Genomic DNA, 22,441 nt, shown 5'->3' on the forward strand with positions numbered 1-22,441 from the left:
GTTGCGCTCCCATTGTACTTTGTACATAGTATAATGTACATGATCGACCTCATATGCTTTCTTGTATTTATATGCTTGTGAGAAGTGTAACTAGTGCGCACGTGTTATTTCGTCGATCCAAGTTTGACGACATTGCTTGACTGATCCTTGTCCTGCACGTTTATATGGTTAATAGTCTTCACATCAGCAACCTAGTTACGCTTTATACATAGGTAGTAACCACATTTTTGGTTTAACGGGAATGTCAGAAACGACAGAAACCAGAAACAAAAAGTTTTCAGTTGACAATGTGTAAATGATTTAGTGTAATCGTGGAAGTGGCCTGGGAGTTAAGGATTTACCGAAAACAGGACTGTGAGAGCCTCAAACTACCTTCAGCAACATTAGATACTAGTCAACTATAAAAACTCCAAAATGGTAAGGCTCGTATAATGGATCATGGGATACTGTCATACTGATGACATGTCCATACATAATAGATTAATGTCGCCAGAGTTCTGTCAAGAGAAACAGTCCTTATCCTGTTTGTTGGTAACACTGGTATCACGTCACAAGTATGTATGCATTTTGGAACAGTAAAAATGGTTCGGCACTTTGTCTTTTGTGACATTTTGTCATGCCTTGGTCATCTACCAACCTGCTCTACCTAACCGGAGCAGTCCCAGTCCCAATCACCAATGCCAGGGAATCATGTTGTTCTCAATAAAGTCGTTCCCACCTTTTTGCATAACTCATAAGATCATCCACATACCACTACTATCCGCGCAGAATCTAGCAAATCCTCTATTTGAAGACCTTGCCGGACTTGTGGGGGTACTCCTTGCCGTTGACAACAACGGGCTTGTCCCACTTCCACATGGACTCGACGAAAGCCTTGTCGTCAGGGTTGGTGGGGTCGAGCTTGGTGAACTCGTAGCTCTCGTAGTCGGGAGCGACATCGAAAGCGGGGACGTAGTCCTGACCGCGGATGAGGTAAGCACCCTCGATGACGGAGTCGTTGTTGACACCGTAGACGGAGCCGCATCCGAAGATGTACTTGCGGGATCCCTCCAGACGGGTCTGGAAGCCACCAATCAGGTTGTTGGACATGAAGGTCATGGTGAGCTCATCGTTGTACTTGTAAGAGCACTTCCAGAGAGAGTAGTCCTCGAAGGGGACGTTCTCCCAGAACCACTTCATGGACTCAGCCTCGTCGTGGTTGGAGTAGTAACGCTTCCAGTCGTCAAGAGCGAAAGAGGAGCGGGGCAGAAGGTCAAGAGGGTGCTTGGCCTTGGGCTCCTTGGGGGTATCGTCCTCCTCCTCAGCAGCGGCAGCAGGCTTGGGGGCGGCCTTGGGGGTCTCCTTCTTCTCCTTCTTGGGCTGCTCAGGCTTCTTGGGGGGGATGTTCTGCAGCTTGACGGTGTCAAGGAGCTCGAAGGGGGCAGCGACAGCAGAGAAGATGTCCTGGTTGTAGACGGTAGAGTACCAACGGGTGACGTTGGGGTGGGCAGCGCGCCACTCCTTGTCATAGAAGAACTCGAAGCCGCGGGCGATGATACCGGTGGCGAACAGGTCGGCCAGGGTGATGCGCTCGCCAACAAGGTAGGTGTTGTGGAGAAGGTGCTCCTCGACAACGTCGACGGCCTTGGCGGCAGCCTTCTGGCTGTCGTCAACGCTCTTCTTGTTGTACTGGTCCCATCCCAGAAGAGGGCGGTACCAGGCACCGAGCTTGGGGAGGACCTCGGTGTTGAAGAAAGACATCCACTTCAGGATAGAAGCGTAGCTATTGGGCCATGTTAGAATTCTGCGCACAGCGGGGTAGGTGAGGGCGCTTGTGCAGGCTTACTCTTGCTTGGTCTTGCCCAACAGGGTGGTCTTCTCGTTCTGAGAGGTGACTACCGAAAAACGTGTCAGTACATGCTGCAATGCAAAATGCCGTAGGACACAGAAATGGTGTTTTGGGGGTAACAATCAGAAAGTAGAACGATCAACACAGATATTTCAGATAGGGATAACTGTTAGAATAAAAATCTCGGTCATCATTGTAAGGATGGCGACTGCCAGCGCGGAGCAAAACAGGCGCCATCGAGGCAGAGAAAAGGCAGAGGAAATGTCAGTAGCAGCGACTTACGGTAGATGGCAATAGCCATGGACTCGTACAGAACGTAGCCATCCTGGCCCTCGAAGGTAGGGACCTTGCCGAGAGCGTTCAGCTTGAGGTACTCGGGAGTAGGGGCGGTGGTGTCGACCGTGACCGTCTCGAGGTCAAGGCCATTGGCCTTCGCAACAGCGAGAATCGCCGTGGTGCGAGGGTTCTTCTCCTTGGTGTAAATCTTGCCGAACGCCATTGTGAATAGTGTTGTCGATGCGAGGTGAACGGAATGAAGAGAGAATGGAAAATTTGCGGATGCGAAAAATTAATTTCTAGGAGGGGTTGCGGGGTGGCTCCGTGAATTTCTGAATCACCTGGCTACCTGAAAGGGAAGGGAGCTGTTTGGTTAGGTCGCAATCTTAACCCAGGTCTGACCTTAGGCCCGTGCCCAATCGAAAAAACCCGGCGGGACACCCAACACCTGCACAGCCTGCTCTCACCTTGTCCCCTCCCCCATCCCGACTCCTCTATCGCAATGGCACATGCATTGCATGCCTTATCGATCGGCCTCTAGATATTCCGGTAGGTACTAACGGAAAGGTACCTAGCCTGTCCAATCCGCGAAATCTCGAAATTTGGAGGCTCCGACTTGGGGCGGCCCATAGCTAGAACCTTGAAGCCCGTACGAAATCCAGGCATTGAGCAGCGAGCAGCCGTCGGTACGGTGCGAATTGCGGTCCCTACTCGTTCATCCGCGGCCAATTGACATGACGAAGCTCTGCTAGAGCGAGAAGAAACAACAATGTCCTCTCTGCGAACGGGTTTCCGGTGTCTGAGAGACATACGGCAAATAGGCAAGGTGGCGGCGACAGCTCAATGGCAACCAACGTCGAAAGCAAGCCTCGCATACAGGCCGAAGCAGGCCATTAATGCCACGAGATCTATCACCACTACCGCACCGCGATTAGCCGAGACGACGACGACGGAGATCATCCCATCCGATCTGGAGCCTGCCGACCAAGACCAATCCGCGGTAGTCCAAGTACCGTATGCTCGAGCGGTGCCGGTCTCACCTTCGTACTTCTCGCGAAAACCCATCTTCAACGATGCCTTTGTCATCGTGCAGGATCTTGCGCGCAAGTACGCGCGCTTGCCCATCATCCCTAGAGACAAGGTCACACCTACAGCCTGGAGGACAAAGGAGCAGTACCGTCTGGCGGTCGGTGAGCACGTCAAGGGGAGGGACTACGCAACATGTATGAAGTTGGCGAAGCGGTTAAACCAAATACACCCGGACTTGATGCCTGAAGAGGTGACGGCCGGCCTTCTTCCTTTCAAGCGAGAAGTCAACTACTACCTCAACCAGCCGAAGATCCAACCTATCGACCAATACGGCAGATCTCATGGTGTGGGCAAGAGAAAGTCCTCTGTCGCAAGAGCATGGGTCGTCGAAGGCACCGGAGAGGTCCTTGTCAATGGCAAACCACTTAGCGAGGCTTTTGGCCGTGTACACGACCGCGAGAGCGCCGTCTGGGGTATGAAGCTGACCGAGAGACTGGACAAATACAATGTGTGGGCAATGGTGAGCGGAGGCGGTACTACTGGTCAAGCTGAGGCTCTTGCCCTTGCTATTGCAAAGGCGCTCTGTGTGCACGAGCCCGCACTCAAGAACCCCCTGAGGAGAGGTAAGCATACCCCCTTACTACGCGGCAGATTCAACGATGTGCAAAAATTATTACCTCCGTTCAACATTACGAAGCGATGGAGCTGACTCTTCCAACAATAGCTGGCTGTATTACGCGCGATCCAAGGAAGGTGGAAAGAAAGAAGCATGGTCACGTCAAGGCACGCAAGATGCCTACCTGGGTCAAGCGATAATCGGAGATATGACATCGAAATCGTTTGTCACTGGAGATTGCTACACGCAAGCACTACCGGGCAATCTTCCAGGGGTAATCACCCCTTTCCGTTCCTGGAACGTATCGGCTTCTATAGCCCACTGCGATTCACGCAGTTGTCTCGTCATTCGACAGTCTTGCGGGTTGGTCCATGACATCGGTACCAGAGCGAGCTCCAATGTGTATAAACGTGTAGCAATATGTAGCAACTTGTATCCAAAGAATTTGTCAAATGTGGAATGGGGAATGGCGTTGGCTCATCCTGGATTACAAACGTATGAACGACAATCATCGTAGTGTTGGCTCGGATCAAATGAATTCCCCGGCGTTTGGATCGGCGAGTCCGTGGACCGTAATGAACAAGAATGAGCGGCTCGTTTGATCAAGAGAGCTGCTGCGTATCGCTGATGCCGGAGAGTCATAACGATGGCGGGACCCCAAAGCACCGAATAAGGAAACAAGCGCTTGTCATTTTCCTGCTCGGGCACCTCATGATGACGGCAGAGAGGGGGGTAGGAAGAAGGAAAACAATGATTCGGCACTGCCGCAATCCGCCGCGGATTCAGCTTCATGCAATGATTCGTGGCTTCTCAAGACTTGAGACGAACGCCTCGTGGCGCGATCTGGCGCAACGAACGCGGCGTCGATGTCGCGATACGTTTGCTTCATGCCGGCTTGAGTGTAGTGCACAGCGGAAGGTATGTGTATGACAGGGTTGTCATGTTTCATTTCCCGGTAGGAAGATAGTGCCCAGCTGGGTGGACGACCGGAGGGTCTGCACTTTTGTGAACCACCAGATCCCGTCCTCCGTGCGCGTGGGGCCAAGCAGAGTGTATTGGAAACGACCGAAGGATGGCTGAGGCATATGAATGACTCCCTCTCACCCCTTAGCTACTGACGACTCACTATCAGACCGGGCAGGTAAGGCGTGTACGGAGAGGTCGAACGTCTTTGTTCGATGCCAACGAGGGATGGCCCCTGGCTGGTACTTGAGGTAGACTCAAGCACGTCGTCGGCCTGAAATAAGCGCGGGCTGTGAATGGTTGGCTGACGATGCAACGTGACTTACGACTAGCATGTCTGTAGTCTGCATTTCTTTCCCTTTTCTTGGATGCGGGAGAGTGGTTCCCATGCGTAAAGATGTTTTCTAGAAGACATCTGACGGCTTAAGGTTGTTCGCAGCACACGCTAGAAGCACACCAAGCACTTGAGCTCTACTGTAGGGACTTGTTTGATGTTCTGGATGCTCTTAGAGCAACGCCACGCAGAAGCAGTATTGGATCACGGGGCGGCACGGCTATTAGCCATAGGACTCTTGGCCTTGATGGTGATGGTGGAGATGATGTTCGTCGTCCTCTCGTTGGTTCCGATGCTTCGACGCCGCTCTTGGGTGAACCCCGCAAACGCAAACGCGAGCAGTTCGTCGATGCAGATTGGCGCGTTGCTCATATCCAGACGGCTTGGTTGATCACGTTTGATCCTTCCTTTGCATAGAATATGTATGGCGCCAAATCCCTTGACCTCACAGACCAGTCTTGACTTACTACACTTTTGTACTTGTTACTAATTTCGGACTCAGGCGAAATTGAGCAAGATCACCCCGGGCCTGGGTGGAGTCGTGCAGCCTCATCGCGGCGATCACCAGGGTGTTGCTCCGGCGAGGCTGAAGGGGTTGCGACGAAGAGGTCCAATCCCCTGGCTATTCAGTGCCAAGCAAATGGTCGAAAGGCTGCCATATCGACACCCTTTTGTGGTAAAAGAAGGCGAGCAAACAGACAGGGACGTTCTCGGGGTTCGATCCGACAAATGGAATCCTACCTTACACGACACACACCCCCATACCTCGAAGCCTCGAGGCACGCGGCATGATTGATTGCTTGCCACAAGCTGAAAGCAGGCCCCCCAACACAAACGCGTACGTATGCGTACATGCGCATACATGAAAACAACCAGTCGGAGTGGCGTGGTACCTGGGAGCATGGGGCAGCGTATCAGATGTAACCACCCAGGTCTTGACTTATATTGCAAGTCGGCCAACTATTGTCTGGTTAGCAAGTCGTCTAGCAGCCCTACCTACTGGACCTGCACAAACCGAGGAGGCTAGGAGTTAGTGGGCTAGTGTGTCATCACGACTCCTGCTCAGTCAGCTCATGACTTGCATTGCATCGCAGCCGTCTCACCCGCTTGTAGGATCCAAGACAGCATCCAAACCACTGGCTTTTTCTGCGAAAGCTCCGTCCTTCCCGCTGTATGTAGGTACCGGATCCCGCCCTGAAATTAATCATCCGTTTTGGGCCACCTATTGATGTATGGTGCCTTCGGTCCAAAGCCTTTTCATTCTTCCCAGATTCGTTCTTCGCCAATCGATCTGATCCCACAAAAAAACGGGGTTCGCGAGCTATTCTATTAATGTCCACACTTCAAATGAACCAAGGACGTCGGCCTGCATCACCTTAATAATAGCACTTGCATATAGTAGTGCCCACCGCGCATTGCTTGCTAGCTAAGAAAAGAACTCGCTACGTAGATCCCAAACAAAGGCCACAGTAGGTTGGTCGGTAGTGCTGTACCTATGTGACGTGCAGGAAACATCCTTAACACATATCTCATTATAGACCAAGGTGTAGCAAACCAATCTTGTGCCATATCGAGTCGTGGCTGTGTGGGTGTGCCTCTGCTACTGGAGCCCGAGACCCTGGGATGGAGAGATAGACACGGCTGGATAGCAATGGATGCCGTGGCCCGCGGGGGACGGGCCTGCTGCTGAACAAAGTCGCGCATTTTCGGACCGTCCTCGTGCTCTTCCCATCTGGAAATGAGAGTCGATACTACGACGTCGGATATCACTACACTACACGTCGGCAGTGAGTTGTCACGTCGTCGGTGGGTACGTAGGTAAGGGTTGATCGGCCGTGAAGGTACCTTGGCCAGCCCCCCAGACCAGGCCAGCCAGGGCTCAGACACACCCTGGTCGCTCATTTTTTGACGACATCTCCTCGTGAAGCCCCTGACAATCGTCTTTCTCCAACGACATGGGTCAAGGGTCGACATCACAAACTCATCAGTCGCAAATGCCGCGTTGCATGCACCAACTGAGTACACCCCTTGGACGGTTCCCGCCTAGCGACTCCACGGTACCTTTCGAGTTTCTCAGTACCAAGAGAAAAAGGCCCAACGTGGAAAATTTTCCCGAACGCTGGGAGGGCTAGCCAAGCTGCGTCGGATGGAGGGACGCCTCAGGCCGGAACCACATCGATTGGGCAGCAGAGACTCGGCCCATTTGCCTTTTATCGTTTTTATCTGGAAGACGCCGAGTTCGGCCAAGGTTTGAGGCCTACTAATAGGGAAGGGCAGGTGAGGGCTTTTGTGTAGTGTCGGGGCTAAAATGGACTGAACTTACGAGTAGGACGGACGAGCAAGCTTCATCAACCGTGAGGTGAGGGATTCGAAGGTTTGATTTAGACCCTCCTTTTGGTCTCACCGTCTCACCTCTCGGCGACCAATGGTTATGGTTAATTGACCATACAGGTGACGCACCGCCATCAGAGCTTTCTTGGCTACACGATTTTTAGCCCGTTTCGGTGTTAGGTTCGAAGGCCATTCGAGATTATCTCCTAGCTAGACCTGAGAGGGCATGACTCGCTGTCCTCTTGTTGCCAGTTATCCCAAGGTGACCGACCGGCTGGCCGAGTGGCCGAGCATAATGACAGCAGGCTGCGCATGCCGGGGGTGGCGAGGGGTGGTGAAGATGTGGGCGTTGGATGGAATGGCGAAGGAGTTGGATGGCGACCCAGAGGAATTGACCGACTGACCTTTGTTGCTTACCTTAGGTAGAATCCTGGCAAAGTTTTCCTCAAGTTGCCTGGAGTCGGAAGTATGAAGTACTGAAGTCCAAGCAAGCTTCCAGTCGTTTGCCTCTTGCCCAAGTCTGCCACGCCCAACGGTCTACCGGCCAGTCACAAAACCTTCTTTTTAGTCAATCTGGGGAAGGAGCCAGTGGCAGCGACAGCGACAGGAATAGAAGGCGTAACCAGGATGATTCCTGCCTGCAAATCCGATCCTCCTCGGAGTGACCATGGAACTACCATGGACAAACTTGAAGCGTCGGAAAATTCAATAGCCACCATCTGCCCTGGGCTGTCGACGAAACCGCCCGGCCAACTGTCTTGCTGCCCATGAATGGATGCTCTCTCCGCCCCCGTTCTTCTTATATTCAGACGGACCATCGCGTGTATAGTCCATCAGTCCGTCTTGTTCGCGTTCACTCTGCGCATCGAATCTCGTGATAGCCTTTTCCTCGGGCGGTTGGGTTTGGAGACCAAGGTTTTTTCTACACATCCAATCTCTTGTCTGATACCGATGCGTATCATCTGCCTTCTTTGTTGCTTATAATAGATATACACTCTTGATCCTTCAAAGCTGGCGCGATACCCGGGTTCGGTGTCTTCAGTCGGCCAGCTGAGCTATGGGCGGCCGACCCGATTCAGTCGCGCTGGCACTTGGGTATCAATGAGTCTCGACCTGCTTCCTGGCCACAATGAAGCACCTATCCGGACTGGAACGTCGGGTGTCAACCTACCTTTGGGAGTGTTTCCCAAAGTGCCGTCGAAAAGATCGACACAATTGCTATCGTTCGGCTATTGGACGTCACTATCGGTCCCGGACGCCTTTTTCGTCTGATTTGGCAGTCCGTCCTAGGGATTTAGGGTCCGCTTTGCTACGGACTCGCAACCTCTTCCCTGTTCGCTACTCGCTACAGACGCATAACATTATGCTGGCCCTGTAACCGGGATTGGTGCAAGCAGCGCAATCCAAACATCTGGAGCGAGCAGATTGCTTTTTCTTCCAGTACCCTTGACTTGGAGAAAATACGTCAAAAAGAAGCCTCATTGAAGATCTTCCCTCCCCGGACGCACACCCACCCTCTCGCCCACCCCGTCCATCCCTACACACGCTCGCATCCATCCACAAATCTAATTGCACCCGAGGTGTGGGCATTATACTCTCTACCTACCCCCCTGCACCACCACTGCCACTACTCGTACCAATACAACAACTAAAGTAACCAACAATCCACTGCCTGTGCACACTCTCGAGAAGATCCATCCACCTCGCTCATTCCGTCACTAATACCAAGTCTGTTTAGTTTCTTCTCAGCTGCATCGTGTACAAGTCATCTTTCTTTCTGTTTGGGACTCGAAAGGAAGGGAAAAGAATACTTTGATAGCCCTTTTAATTCCCTTCGCCCGTTTCACAAACCTCCGAGGTTGCAAGAGGTCATCGTTCTAGCGTCTGGATATTGCAGCATAGTCCCGGGACCTCCAGCCTTTTTGATCCACTCGTTGACCAATAATAAGTCCATTCTACCACTTCATTCGCTTACGTCTATACCGAATATATATCATGAACGACGCTACCTGCGCAGGTACGACTTACTAGACTCTTCCAGTGTACCTAGACAGACACCAGGCGGGGAGCACATTATCTCGGAGGCTGGATATTGACCATACTGCACCACCATCCCACCTCGAGGTATCTGATCTTGTTACCTTTAGGCTTCCAACTTTGTCACCCTCTGTCACTATACTCCGTTGGGTCCGGCTCGACGTAATACGCGTCACAGTCTTCCTGTCTTGACCCTCTCCGTTGGGCTGGCTAGGTCTTAACTTGAAGCGAGTGGTCCGCTTCGACTACTGGAAGACGCCGTCGTGACGACGACATTGAAAACGCCAACGACGCACAAATCAAATCTGCAAGACGGATAGCAGAGGCTTGGGCTTGTTTGTGAGACCCTGGTGCGGCTTGCGTCTCTGGTTGACGCTACAAGGTGGTTGCTTGTAAGTTTCAAGCACTACATCGCAGCGTCCCGGGATCTACCCAGTTGGATCAGTGACAACCGTTACCAACTCGAGGCCACCATCTCCCCCACTACTCGACATTCTTTACAGAACCGGGCTCAAAGATCTACGGACGGAGCCAAAATTTGAGCATCGTCACCCCTACATATTATGACCAAGGCATGATCCGCAACATTCAAACGCCTCTGTGTTTGCGCCGAAGACACTTCCGAATCAAACTCTGAATCTCTATTTGTGTAGTCCGTCGTCCTTGGCCTACTCCCAAGTCGCGTCCTGCTGCCTTTTGCGACAGGCTGTGGGTGTCAGATCTGGACGTAGTCGCGTATAGTTCAGTGCCCCAAGCTTATATGCCCGCCCAGCCCCCAGAGCTTCCAAAGTAACACTATCACCTTGCGACTGACACTTTTCCGATCTGGCCAACTATCCCTTGCTCTGGCGGCCCATCGACCAAGGAGATCCCGACGAACTGTTTGCCCGGTTCGATACCATCAACCCATCGTCCGTTGTACACCACCTCGCCCTCCGCCGCCCGCTCTCACGCCTGGTACCGTCGCTTTTTGTACCCCCTCTGTAATCGAAACGTATCTCTACGCGGCCTGGTCGCGTGACCGAACGTTACAGCAAACTGGCCTTACTCTACTCTAATCCCGTCCCATCGTTGGAGGCGCCTCGGCTGGGATCGCAGTCACCGGCGTCTGGCAACCTTAAGAACTGTGGCATGGATGACAACGCGCGAAGGAGGAGGCAGAACGAACCGCCCGTCAGTGCCACTTCCAATCCTAGATATCCGGTTCATGATGCCAATGCGCAACGAAGGTCGTACGGTGCCGGCGCAGGCGCGTCAGAGAGGTATCGGCCTGCGCCACTCAACACGTCCCCATCGACGGCTCGAGGCATGGGCGGGACGGCTGCCTACAGCGGTTACTATCAGGAGCCTGCTGCGGCGTTCTCGACCGCGATGCCACAGAACACAATGCCATACCAGTCCGAATATGGGCAGGATACACGACAAACACAAAACTTTAGCGCATACAATCCCTCGCTGATGTACAACGTCCCGCAAACGAGCGCGCAAAACACCGTTTACGATACGAGTCAACAATTCCCGTCGCGGCAGCCTGCAGCTCTGCAGATGATGCCGACGGATGTGGCCGCGTCTTATTTCCCGAGCGAGCCAACCAACGCGGGTGCGGCGCCTGCCCTCCAGGCTCAAGCAGCTTCTTCGAGCACTTCGGGGGTATATCAACAAAGCCCGGCGGACCAGCGCGCAATGCTTCACCAATATCCCAGCAGCATTGCGTCAATGAGCGGAATGTCACAGCAAGCTAGCGCGCCAGACCAGGTCATGGAGGATCAGGAATATTCTAATTCTACAGAAATGGGCGAGGCCTATGAGCAGTACCAGACGGCTTTGAAGGAAATTTTTACCAATATCCGCAACGGCGTCCTGGTGTCGGCTAGTGAATCGCTCTTGACTGTTTCCGACTGGTTGCTTTCCAAAGTCGCTGAATTGGGTACGTTTAGGGGGTTCTTTCTGTGGCACTTTGCACTCCTGCTAACGAATCAATGGTCTCTTCAGGTCTAGCTGCCGATAATCCCCAATTGCACCATGACCGCATCAAGCTCTGGCACGATTTCAACCATGCATGGCTGGCTTTGCTACAGAAGCAAAAGGACATGGTTGGCTCGGGTATTCCACCTCAGAGAGGCCAGACACTGGTGAGCGAGGAAAGCCTCAAGAAAATGGGCAAAGAAATTGTGCGGCTCTGCGATGGAATTGAGCGGCATGGCCTTGTCGATTACGAGTACGGTGTCTGGGAAGAACCCATCATCGAGAGTACGTTTTCCCCCTTTGCTGACGACGCCCCTCTCCCTCATCTTGTAGGGAGTCCTGACTGACTTGGAGATAGTTCTTTCGGAGTGCCTCGACTTTTACGAGAATGCAGACGGGGCCGGGACGAATAACACATCCGTTGCGAACGCTTCAAGCTCGAGTCACCACAACTCGAGATAATTGGTTTGCGAATGCAGCCACTATGTCCACCAATCCGCATACGATGGTTGGATGACGGCATCATTGATTGACTTTACGTGTATGATACCAGCACTGGCTAGGCGTTGAGTGTTGGACTCGGTAGACTACAACTGTACCATTTTCTGGGTCCTGGTCGGCCTACCATCTGATCAGGAGAGCCAAGTTTTGTCTTGCTATACCTTTTGTGCCTTATAGGGGTGGTCACGGAGTAGCAGGATGGGTTTCTGTATATTTTCGGGGTTTATTGGGCTTTGGTGAGGCAGCAATTTGCCTCCCAGCCCTTATTTTGGTATCGTGGCAGGGTGTTGCTCTGCATGGGGCGTCTTTCTGCGGTGGGGCCTTGATGGCTGGCAGACATAGGCATCAAGGGGACTGGCGGGCTATCAATCGCCTCCCTCGTTTCTGGCCACGAGCATTGGAAGCAGCAGGTGTGAGATATGGGCAAGGGGTGGGTGCTCGTTGAGTGGGACACTCTGCTTATGCACGGATGGGATGCCCACGAGGGGCTCTCGGTATGAATGAGTCAAGGGACAGGCCAAAAAGGAATATAGAGAAAGAAGGCGGTTGCTCTCACGGGCTTTTCTTGTACAAGCTGGTGGTGTTCCGGCATGGACGGTCTAATGATGATGGATGGGTGTACGCGTATGGACATGGATTGTATGAACGCTCACGCCGCTCAGCTGTACCTGTACATTTTGGTTTTAGAAGTGTTTTTGTTTTTTTACCTTCGTTTCTCTTTCCTTTTCCGATGATGATTTTCCGTGACATTTCCATCTCGGGGCGACCTGGAGGTGGTCACAGGCAAAGAAAGACTTGGGGATGGCCTACATGTAACCAGTGGCGCTTATTGGGCACAAATCCTGCCTAAAAGGCGAGAAATTTAGGGTGTCGTCCCTCAACTCAGCGATGATCAGCGACATTCAGGCCTGGGCCAAAAAGAAAAGAGCCGAGCTCAGCCTCACTGCCACCTACAACCACAGTACAACCAACCTATGCCGGCCCAAATAAACATGGACTCATCTCAGCATGCTGCCATTCATGGAACGCTGATTGATACCATCGATCCATCCGCCAGGGCTTTTCGTATCTTCCTTCTCCCCAAATAAACTCATTGGGCAGCAATTTACCACTATGTAAGTACGCCTGCTGTCACATTGCGCAAGCGCCTCGCCCCTCGGTGCCCAGGTCTTCTTTTTTCCCTTGTCACTTGTCTAACCTGAATTGTGGCGTAGCATTCTCGGGTACGCATTTTGGTGGTGATATGTGGGATGGGCAACTGACAGACAGACAGACACATTGAACCGTCTGTTCTCTGCACTTGCTCCTTGTTCGAGATTGTTCGGCGCGGCAATTGAGCCTAACGGGTACAAGAGGTCAGCGTCCGAGCCCGACGAGAATGCGCCTGACGATGAATCCACCGACTCCTGTGGCATTCATTGCCTATATCAATATCAACACACGGTTGATTTCTGGACCACCCATAACGCAGCAACAACGACACAACTTCTGAGATCGGAAGAAGCGCGTACTGCATATTTGGGTTGTTGGCCCAGACCTTGCTTTTCCACATGCATCCACCATATGCACCACGGCGGTTTCCATCTACCAGAGAGGTATGCATCCGTGGCCTCGTCCTGATCTGCTGGTGGTGCATGTGGTGTATGCATTTCGCTATGTCCAATCCACCTATACAAGCAGATCATTGGCCAGCCTCAATCGCCACGGACCCGGGTTCGGGAAGAAGGCCGCCGTGCGACATGCTGCAGTCAGTCGTGCAGCGCAGCGCAGTGCATGCCTTAAGTACCATGCCTACCGTGCCTACTCTGCTACTCTGCTACTCTCGTATGTTCCAGTAGTATTGGCCAGCTCTGTCTTGCACAAATCCCAACACCCCCCTTTCCTTCCGGCATCCTGGCATGGTTGCCCTTTACGGCCAGGGGGGTATTTGTGATTGGCTGGCGAGGGAGGACCGGCAACCAGGCAGCTGCATGTCGATCTCGGAGCATTTCCATTTGTGGTTCTGTAGGCAGGTAGGTAGGTATGCCAGTATTGGTGTGCATGTATATACATATAATGCATGTCGGTTATGGTACACTGCTACTGCTTCGACTGCTACTGCTGCTACTACTGCCTCCTGCTTGCACTTGCGCTCACACACGCACCACACGCACCGGGCGGACCCGGTCGACTGGATCAGCGGCAAGCCTCCCACCTCATGCAAGCTCTAGTTGCTTGACACACGCCAAGATATGTTAAGCTGAGTAGGTAGGTGTTTGCTCTTTCGTGGATGTTCGTCCAATCCATCGACCGGGGCGGCTCAATACAACATGATTCCTTTCTTCTGGCAAACATCAAGCAATTTGTTATTATTGTTATTGTTGTTGCTCAGCCCATGCCCTGCTATATGCCATGCTATGCTATGAGCCCCCAGGCCCCATGCCCTTGCTCTGCCCACTGGCAATTGGGGGGACTGGGGATGGATGGGCGGATGAGCAAGGGGGGGTTATGACCGGTCAGATTTTTAGACGAACCCCTCTGCCCGCAGATCATTTGGAGCATGGGGGTTATTGGCTGAGCTTTCGTGTATTGGCAGGGCTAGACATGCAATTCTGATAGATGGGTGGATCGATCATGTCTCTTGTCCTTATTTTCTTTTTTTTTTTTCCTTGTCCTTCCCTTCTTTTTCCGTCTCGGTAGCGGGGATCCGGTGGTCATACTGTATTCAGTTGAGACCTAAGGAGGGGCGGCTGTCAAGGGTTGTCAAAGTACCTACCCATTGCTGACCTACGCACACAGTTCCCAGGCTTCTCCCAGACGGTGGCCTTAGACCATCGATCCGGGGCGGTTTGCACGTAAGGCAGCCCTGCCGTCGTGCGAGGATTAGCCCTAATTCCAATGACTTGCTTTCTATTCGTCGTTCAAGAGGTGCCGCTGTCTGTGCCTGACCTGGCGTTAATCAATCGGGCTTAAGACCGGGGAGCGGGCACTACTGAGCAACCCCTGGCCCCTGGCTACATACATGTAGGTATGTATATTCGGCATCACACCTACATACTCTCTATACTGCGCCATGAAGACTCCCACTTTGTCGATCAATAGCCCCGTCAATTGATCATTCGCATTGGGCAGGCTGACAATGGGGCATCCTGTCAAAATGGCTGGGCATCAACATTTCGCAAACTCCGCCCCCTTCCTCGGTGGTCTGCTCTACAATATGCATGTGGTCGATTGGGTCGTCGACCCCCCTCCTCCCAGCTTTTACCACTTCCGATCGCCTACCTGTGGTGTACATGTGGTCCAGGCAGAGTGTCACTTTCTGGCGGCGCCTTCCCGTAGGCTGTCCGCATCTCCAGCACCACAGGTAGTCCATAGTTCCCAATCCTGGGTACTTGAATTCAGCTCTGCTAGAACGACAGGGGCGTCCGTGCTTCTCTCCGACAGTTGACCGGAAGCGCAGCCCCGGGTGGATGTTCCCGTCGCCCTGTCTCTTCATTTCTTTTTGCCGCAGTCTTGTACTGTAAATGTAAGTTAAGGTAGCAAGAAGGATCAAATGTAAGTACCCAGACATACACACGCCCTGGGTACAGACCCCCCCAGTCCCGCCACTTTTGGAGGGATCTGGCACATTGTTACCTACATACTTACATGTACATCTACATTACACTATACCTACCTCCCTAGCATGATGGAGGGCAGATCCAAGCACAGGAAAACGAGCACGAGAGATCTCGCAGCTTGTCAATCTCGGTGGGCTGCAGCCATCCGGGCGTCCAAAGGCAGCCACCCACTTTGATTCTGTGTGGGGGGGAGTGGGTGTGCTTGTCTTGATTGATTGGGCTGTGACCGCTTACGCCTCAGCCCTGAGCAATGATCCCTTTTTGGCGCGAGAGTACAAGATGGAAAGCGCCACTTTCTCGTGTGAAGCTCGATCTATCGAATCAATGGCGTTTTCCCGCATGCGACATGTAGATATATATATATATATATATGCGTGCTACGCAGCGTGCTACGGAGCTCGCTCGGGGGGCTGGTGTCCTATATAAACCCTCACATATAGGTGGTGGAGTTATTGATTTCCCTTGTACGACCTGCGTTCTCGATGTAATGACTAAACGGACTGCTTCCCGACACACTGCCAATGCTCCAATGGGATGCCAGCTGAGAGGGTTTGTTGTCTTGCGTGGGGTTCAACAGTCGCTGGGATCTGTCTGCTTACTGCATATTCGACGCCATTGGGCCCATGCTGGCGGCGTCAAACGATAATTATCGAATATGTCACATACGAGATCTGAGACAGCGGCTGTTGGTGGTGGTACCAAGCAGGCAGTTGGTAGGACCAAAGACAAATGAAGGAGTTCGCACTTATGTGTACCGGACGACGGGAGGAAATGCTTCCTCCTTCTGCAGCTTCTGGTAGATGTTTGATGATTTATATCCGAAGTGGGGGGTCTGTATTTAGTTGGTACGGAATATCTAGAGCAATTCATGCGTAGAATGATGTGTTGCTGTGTAACCCGAAATACCAAAGATGAGATCTCGTGTATAGGTAGTTAATAAAATGGTCAGGGCCAAATCCCCTTTTACACTACTCAAGCAGCCCAGGAAACGATGGCGGCAAACGACACACCATCCAATAATGAGATCGTGACTGCCCTGGGAATGTTATTTGAGCCTATTTTGGATTCGCCTTTCTTGACCACAACGTGGGCAGTACTGACGTTATAGCCATTTACTATCCACAAGTATATATGTATGATCCTTTTGCGCCAGAAGCAATGTGGTGGAAGTCTTTAAGAGTATAGGGGGCGAGGAGGTAGGCTCGTGGAGAGTTAGCGAGGCAACAACCTCTGTGTATAACAGTAAGCGCATCGAGTACAGTCCTTAAAGGGCCGGTGTTTTGGCGGCGAACACAATGGTGTTAGAGGATGTTGAGACTACCGAGGTGACTTTTGCAACTGATGGCCCTGGCCCAACAGGGAACGGAAAAGGGGGACGAGGGTGTTGAGTGGCCCATCGGACAGAACAGGCCAGCTACTTTCGCCTTGAACCATATGCTACTTGGCAATAGACGGGCTTGTATGGTACAACAGTTACGGAATCACCGTGCTGTATATCCTCGAAGACGTCTGTTCGAAGTTGATCCAATCCCTCCATGGTTGGCGACGGTCAGGCAGGCTCGTATACTTGGATGGGACATCATGCTTACGTGAATCTCCGAGAGTTGTGTTTCCTGTGTGAAGATCATAGTCTGGCTTCTCCCCATCTCCCAATCTTGGAGTGCCACGCTGGAAATTAGGCCAATCTAATCAATTCACACCTCCGATATTGAGATCCGGACCCCTTCCCCATGAGCATTGCCTTATCTGGTATTTCTCCATCTCTCCCTGGATGTCACCTCTGTATGATTGTCAACTGTGTCAACACAAGAGGTACGCTCAGAGCTCTTGTAACTGAAGCTGACGGGGCGAGAATTACTCTTCACTTGGGGCACATGCCTGCGCCAGCGAGGTCAAGAGGGTGTTGAGGCCCGACCACACAGGAGCTGATATCGAAAGAGACGCACAATCAGCTGCACACGCTAGGTACCCCGAGCGTCGGGTTGTTTGGGGTGGAAGGTGACTGCTGGCAGTGGCAGATGGGTTAGCTGCCTCTTAGTTGCTACGGTGGCTCGCAAAATACATAGCTTGCGACTGGAACAATAACAACCTTGGCTCGCTTTTACAGGGCTTTGCTGGCGGGCGGCATTCTAACACTCTCAGCTCAATCCTTACAGCACACGGGCAACTCTGTAAGGAGCTAGAAGTGAGCACAGCACGTCTTTGTTTATATGGTCGTATTGTAACTGCTTGATACGCATGTGCTGGCGTTTGAGGGAGGGATGAGGATGTAATCAAATTAGTAGTATCTACTGGTCTGCTGAGTGCTATCAGGAGTATGGGGGCTCTTTCTATTCCCTCTAATCCGACGTCACTAACAAAGTTTAGTCTGAAATATTTGGACAGCTATACCTGGCCCATGAGAGACCTACTTGTAGTATTTGGTGTTTGAGAGCGAGAAAGCATAACTCCACGTTCTATCGCCACCATGTTGAAGTCCGACACAAAGACCGAGCCAGTCCCTCGAGAAGCCTTCAAGACATAGAGATCTGAAAAGCCAGCCAGCCAGCAGCTGAATAGAAGCACTGTCGTTGAGAAGCCACCGGCGTATCTTATTTGACTTATCTTTCTAGCATCTCTCTAATGCCTCCATGTCTATCTCTACCTATTCCTTTCTATCTCAACCGAGATATCTGTACACTAAGATAGACACACCGATACGCCAATAGTGAAACATAAGTTCCACGGTGAACTGATAGGAGCCTCCCCAACCCACCCATCCATGTCAACACTTCTGCTACTAAGGAGATAATTTTCTCATGCAATCATCGAGTTGCATCTGCATTCTCATCTCGAACTCCTTGACGACCTCGGCCTCGGGGCGAGGTTGGCTGCCGTGTAGCGCGGCATTACGGTTGCCGGCGGACCCCGGCTCCGTTACGTATGCTCTCATAGCATGGCTATGAGGAGTGGCGCCGGTGGTAGCGGTATTGGTGGTAGAGGAACTAGTAGAGCCGGCCGTCGCTGAGGCTGAGACACCGTTGCTGGAAAACTTATGCGAGGGTTTCTCATGATGTTTCCTAGGCATGACAGAGGGATGACCCCGACATGTTAGCACAGTTCTTGCTTCATCCAGTGGCAGTATCTACCCTATACTAAGTCTATGATGGGAGAAGTAGTCAAGGACACTAATAGGAGAAGAAACGAGTACTGGTGAAGAGGACTCACCCATCTTGCATCGGACGACTGCTCGACATGGTGACGACGAGTGTTTGAAGTACTTGTGTGATTTTCTTGTTACTGGAGGAGCATGGCTTCAGAAGGCGTAAACTTCTCCGTATCTGTTTTCCATCCTGGCGCGCCTGGGCCGGCATTTATATAGCCGGCAGGAACTGCGAAGCCACGCCTGCCTATTCCCATGAGAATGATCAAACAGTATACCATACCGCTCACTCTATCGCACGTGCATGCCCTGTTGTTTGACCGGTAGATGAGAACGACAGTTTGGTAGCACAACGGTCGTCGGGCGATGCTTTTTGCTTGCCGCCGGTTCGGATCCAAGGAGATACCAGAGCACCCCTGGACCAGGACAGGTGGTCCTATTTCGCGAACGGGTGTGGAAGCAGTCATTGGGAGGCTTCTATCTCGAGCTATTAAGGGGGAGGGCTGTTGATGACGGACGCACCCAAGCTTCCCGGAAGCCTTCCCCGGCGCAGCTAGACACTTAAGCTTCATGCATGGCTGACGATTGACATGGTTAACCGGCAGGGCCTCTTTCCTCGCTTCCGACCGGGGAGACATGGGGGAGGCAGCCGAAAAACGTGGTCTCTCATATCGGCTTCTGTTCAACGCAAGCCACGAGCCAAGTGCCCGGGACCCCTATGACGCCCCTTTCCCGTGTCGTCGTTCCCTATCCAGGAACGAGGACGTTTGCTTGGGGCTCCGGACTTGAGGGCACTGGTGTAAAGGGGGCGCTATCCTACCAGGGTGGGAAAGTGGGTGAGTAACTGACCACGGTCGTTGTTGTGACCCGATTGGGCGTGTCCCCATTGGTTGGAATCCGCGAGGTGCCTTGCCCGGCTTTCGATCCTATAGGCCGGTTTGCCATGGCACAAGTGTCATAGGGAATGTCTCGCCCGGTGGGCGGACGGGCAGACGCTCCTCGAATCAGATTACCTTCTTTTGTCTGACCGACACTGCTTATGTATGCAGACATATACTAAGATCGAAGCGTGCGTCGACAATAGAAAGATCGCCCAGGGGGTGGAAGACGTCAATGGAAGGACGGAGAACCAGGAAGCATGTGAGTTCGAGCGCATTGGGTAGGTGAAAGTAGGCAGGTGTTCTTGGGGGTTGGCAGCAAAGCGTATACTCGAGCCAATCGGAACCAAGAGGCAAACAAGCAGGCAGCCATACAAAGCCCTGTGCAACCCAACGTCGCTATAACAGCGAGTGACACCCATTCGTCCCCGCGGTGCGTGCCGCCGCGAACGAGCCCAGTTCGTTCCCACGAGTGGAAAGTGTACATGCCCCGGGCAAATCAAGACCGTGGTGATTCCCCCCCGGGTTCTCCTTCCGTCAGATAACAAATGGGTGTGTTCGCGCTGTCATCTTTCCTGCCCCGGGTAACAAATTCCGCTCGTTACGATAGGCTGGTGTGAATCACAGGGTTATATTACCTGCATACCCCTACGTACGGGTAACTTCAACACAGCCGCGTGCCGTGTTAACCATCCCAGAGATTGCCGGAAAGAGGCGGTGCTTTCATATGTGGTATACCATGATAACAAATCAGCCATCACTTGCATTACTAGAGACAAAGCCAGTGACGGAATCAGTGCCGATAGGATCCGGACGCACCGCCCAATATACATGACATAGCCGATCATGTTGTACCGTTTTGGCCTCACGGAACTGCGGCCTCCCTTCCACAGTGGAGATAAAGGGGTAATTGGGCGACGTTGTGATCTTGTGCGCCCTGTTCATCACGTGTGTTCATCAACATACCATTGTTCCGTCAGCCGCCAGTATGCAAAATTCGAAGAGAAATTACGTAGGTCATCTAAATGTCGTATATTGTTACAGATTTCGCTCCAAAAACAAAGGATACCCCTATAGGGTTAACATCCGCATCGTACAGGGTGCGGTCTCGAACCGGGTTTTAATCCATGTGCCTAGCTCCTAAAGATGCCTCTGGCTGAATTCCAGTAAGGCGACCTGACAGCGCCGGACTGCCCTTGGGTATAATCTCAAGCTTCCTCTCCACCGCCCGGACTGCTTTCCCCGCCACTGCTTTCCCCGCCACTCTTCTTCGGCTTGATCACTAGGAGAATGATTATGCCGACGATAATTAATATCAGCAGCAGTATAATCTTGCGCTTCATCGTCTTCTTCTGATATCCAGAAGCAATGACCAGCTCCTTCTCGGCGCCCTTCACGTCGGTCGCCATGCGCTCAACATTGTAGTCGATGCGATCCAACATGGTTCCTTGGTCAATGACCATGTTCTGGAGGTCCCTGAACAGATCAGAGAGCTCTATGATGCCCTGTGCAATGTCCTCTATCTCCCGCTCTCTTTGCAGAATGACCGCATCGTTGCTGTGGAGCTGTCTCTGCTGCATCGTGCTTTGCAGTGCTGATTGTGAATATGACCGATCCGCATCTGATTCTTGCAGGGATGGGTCTGCCGCATAGCTGGATCCAGAAGGAGTCGCGGCCCTATTGCTGGGCAATGTACTGTCGAGGCCGGACATACCGCGTAGTTCTAAAACGGGGAATTAGTATAACGAGTGTCGTATATGTTTTTTCGGTAGCACTTACTCTTGAGATAAGCGCTCTGTCTTTTCCGGAAGCCTGCGCTCGCCTCCTGCACCCGTGTAGCAAGACTGATCTGGATGTTCTTGGCCATGATCTCCTCCGCCTGGGTCATGTTGCCCTCGCGCACCATCTGTTCGACCCGCTGTATACATCGGTGGCAGTCGTGGAAGCCCTTGGTGATGGACTGCGTCAGCTTCTCGATTTCGTCCTCCTCGGCCTTCTTGGCATCTTCGTCGTTGAAGCCGGGCAGGACGTGCTTCTGGTGTAAGCGCTCAAGGGTTTGCGATTTGCGCGCAATGTCGGCCAGCAGGTCGGTCACCTCGTCGGATATGTCGGCCCAGCGCGGGGGCAGCAGGTCCATCTCGATGACGGCGTCGCCATCTTCGTAGTCGGCGCCCGACAGCAGCCCCTGCTGGTCCTCGGAAGCGGACGATGACGCTGCATTGGCGCGGCCGAAGTCGGAAAAGCCGGCACCGCTGGGGCCGGAGTAACGGGTCTTCTTCGCCGGGTGGTGCGCATAGGACTGGCGATAGGAGATGTAACTATTTTTTTGTGCGGCAGTGTCAGTAAGGTAGATCGCAAAGCGATTGGCAAGGCAGGAATCTGGGGCGCGGCAGATTGTACAGATTGGTGCGGTCTCGCCACATGGCGGACGCCTTATGGGAGAGATGCCCCCGTCAGTTTGCTGAGGTTACGAGGCTCTGTAGGTCCAGGTCAATGGCCGTCGTGGTGGGTTGGGAACGGACGAGGGGGAGGCAGCCGGTGTGGTGGTTCGGAAATTGGTGATAATCTACAGTCAACGGGGGGCAGTGTGGTAGTGTACAGATGTCAGCCTTCTGAAGTTTGAACCCGCCTCGAGGTCCGGCTGGCTGACGTAGCCGCAGGCCGCGAAAGGGAGAGAGCTGCGCTGCAATGTGGTATCGACTAGGCAGAGCGACAGGGCCCTTTGCCGAGTCAAAGAACACCTAAGGTTACCTAATATCTGGACCCGTACCCAATCTCAGATCCCTTCAATACTTCTTAACCTTACCTAGGTAGGTATTGAGGTACCGCAGACGTGGTTTGTAGTTGAGGCCAAGAATGCATTCCATGAATCAATCACCTACCTATACTAGGCACGTACTTGTTCTCGACCGCTTTACAAGCTTCTATACGCCCATTTCTTC

At 52.6% G+C, this 22,441-nt stretch overlaps 5 protein-coding genes across 5 annotated transcripts; 2 read left to right on the plus strand and 3 right to left on the minus strand.

Annotated features, from left to right (window-relative positions):
- Positions 1-783: 783 nt before the first annotated feature.
- On the minus strand, positions 784-2,327 carry PG986_002008 (uncharacterized protein; the record flags this gene model as incomplete). Its single annotated transcript, XM_066838230.1, has 3 exons — positions 784-1,762; positions 1,826-1,874; positions 2,111-2,327. The coding sequence occupies 3 exons, from the start codon at positions 2,325-2,327 to the stop codon at positions 784-786; spliced, it is 1,245 nt and encodes a 414-aa protein (XP_066707123.1).
- Positions 2,328-2,873: 546 nt separating this feature from the next.
- PG986_002009 (mitochondrial 37S ribosomal protein uS9m) lies at positions 2,874-3,949 on the plus strand (the record flags this gene model as incomplete). The annotated part of the gene is made up of 2 exons (XM_066838231.1): positions 2,874-3,756; positions 3,858-3,949. 2 exons carry the CDS (start codon positions 2,874-2,876, stop codon positions 3,947-3,949), a joined length of 975 nt encoding a protein of 324 aa, XP_066707124.1.
- Positions 3,950-10,545: 6,596 nt separating this feature from the next.
- PG986_002010 (uncharacterized protein) lies at positions 10,546-11,726 on the plus strand (the record flags this gene model as incomplete). Its single annotated transcript, XM_066838232.1, has 2 exons — positions 10,546-11,341; positions 11,407-11,726. The coding sequence occupies 2 exons, from the start codon at positions 10,546-10,548 to the stop codon at positions 11,724-11,726; spliced, it is 1,116 nt and encodes a 371-aa protein (XP_066707125.1).
- Positions 11,727-18,258: 6,532 nt separating this feature from the next.
- On the minus strand, positions 18,259-18,715 carry PG986_002011 (uncharacterized protein; the record flags this gene model as incomplete). The annotated part of the gene is made up of 2 exons (XM_066838233.1): positions 18,259-18,502; positions 18,687-18,715. The coding sequence occupies 2 exons, from the start codon at positions 18,713-18,715 to the stop codon at positions 18,259-18,261; spliced, it is 273 nt and encodes a 90-aa protein (XP_066707126.1).
- A 1,992-nt stretch (positions 18,716-20,707) lies between these two features.
- Positions 20,708-21,922, minus strand: PG986_002012 (syntaxin 16; the record flags this gene model as incomplete). The annotated part of the gene is made up of 3 exons (XM_066838234.1): positions 20,708-21,222; positions 21,279-21,817; positions 21,900-21,922. The coding sequence occupies 3 exons, from the start codon at positions 21,920-21,922 to the stop codon at positions 20,708-20,710; spliced, it is 1,077 nt and encodes a 358-aa protein (XP_066707127.1).
- Between the last annotated feature and the right edge of the window lie 519 nt (positions 21,923-22,441).

This window comes from Apiospora aurea, assembly GCF_038362705.1.
Source record: "Apiospora aurea strain CBS 24483 chromosome Unknown utg000001l_segment0_segment0, whole genome shotgun sequence".
Lineage (NCBI taxonomy): Eukaryota > Fungi > Ascomycota > Sordariomycetes > Amphisphaeriales > Apiosporaceae > Apiospora > Apiospora aurea.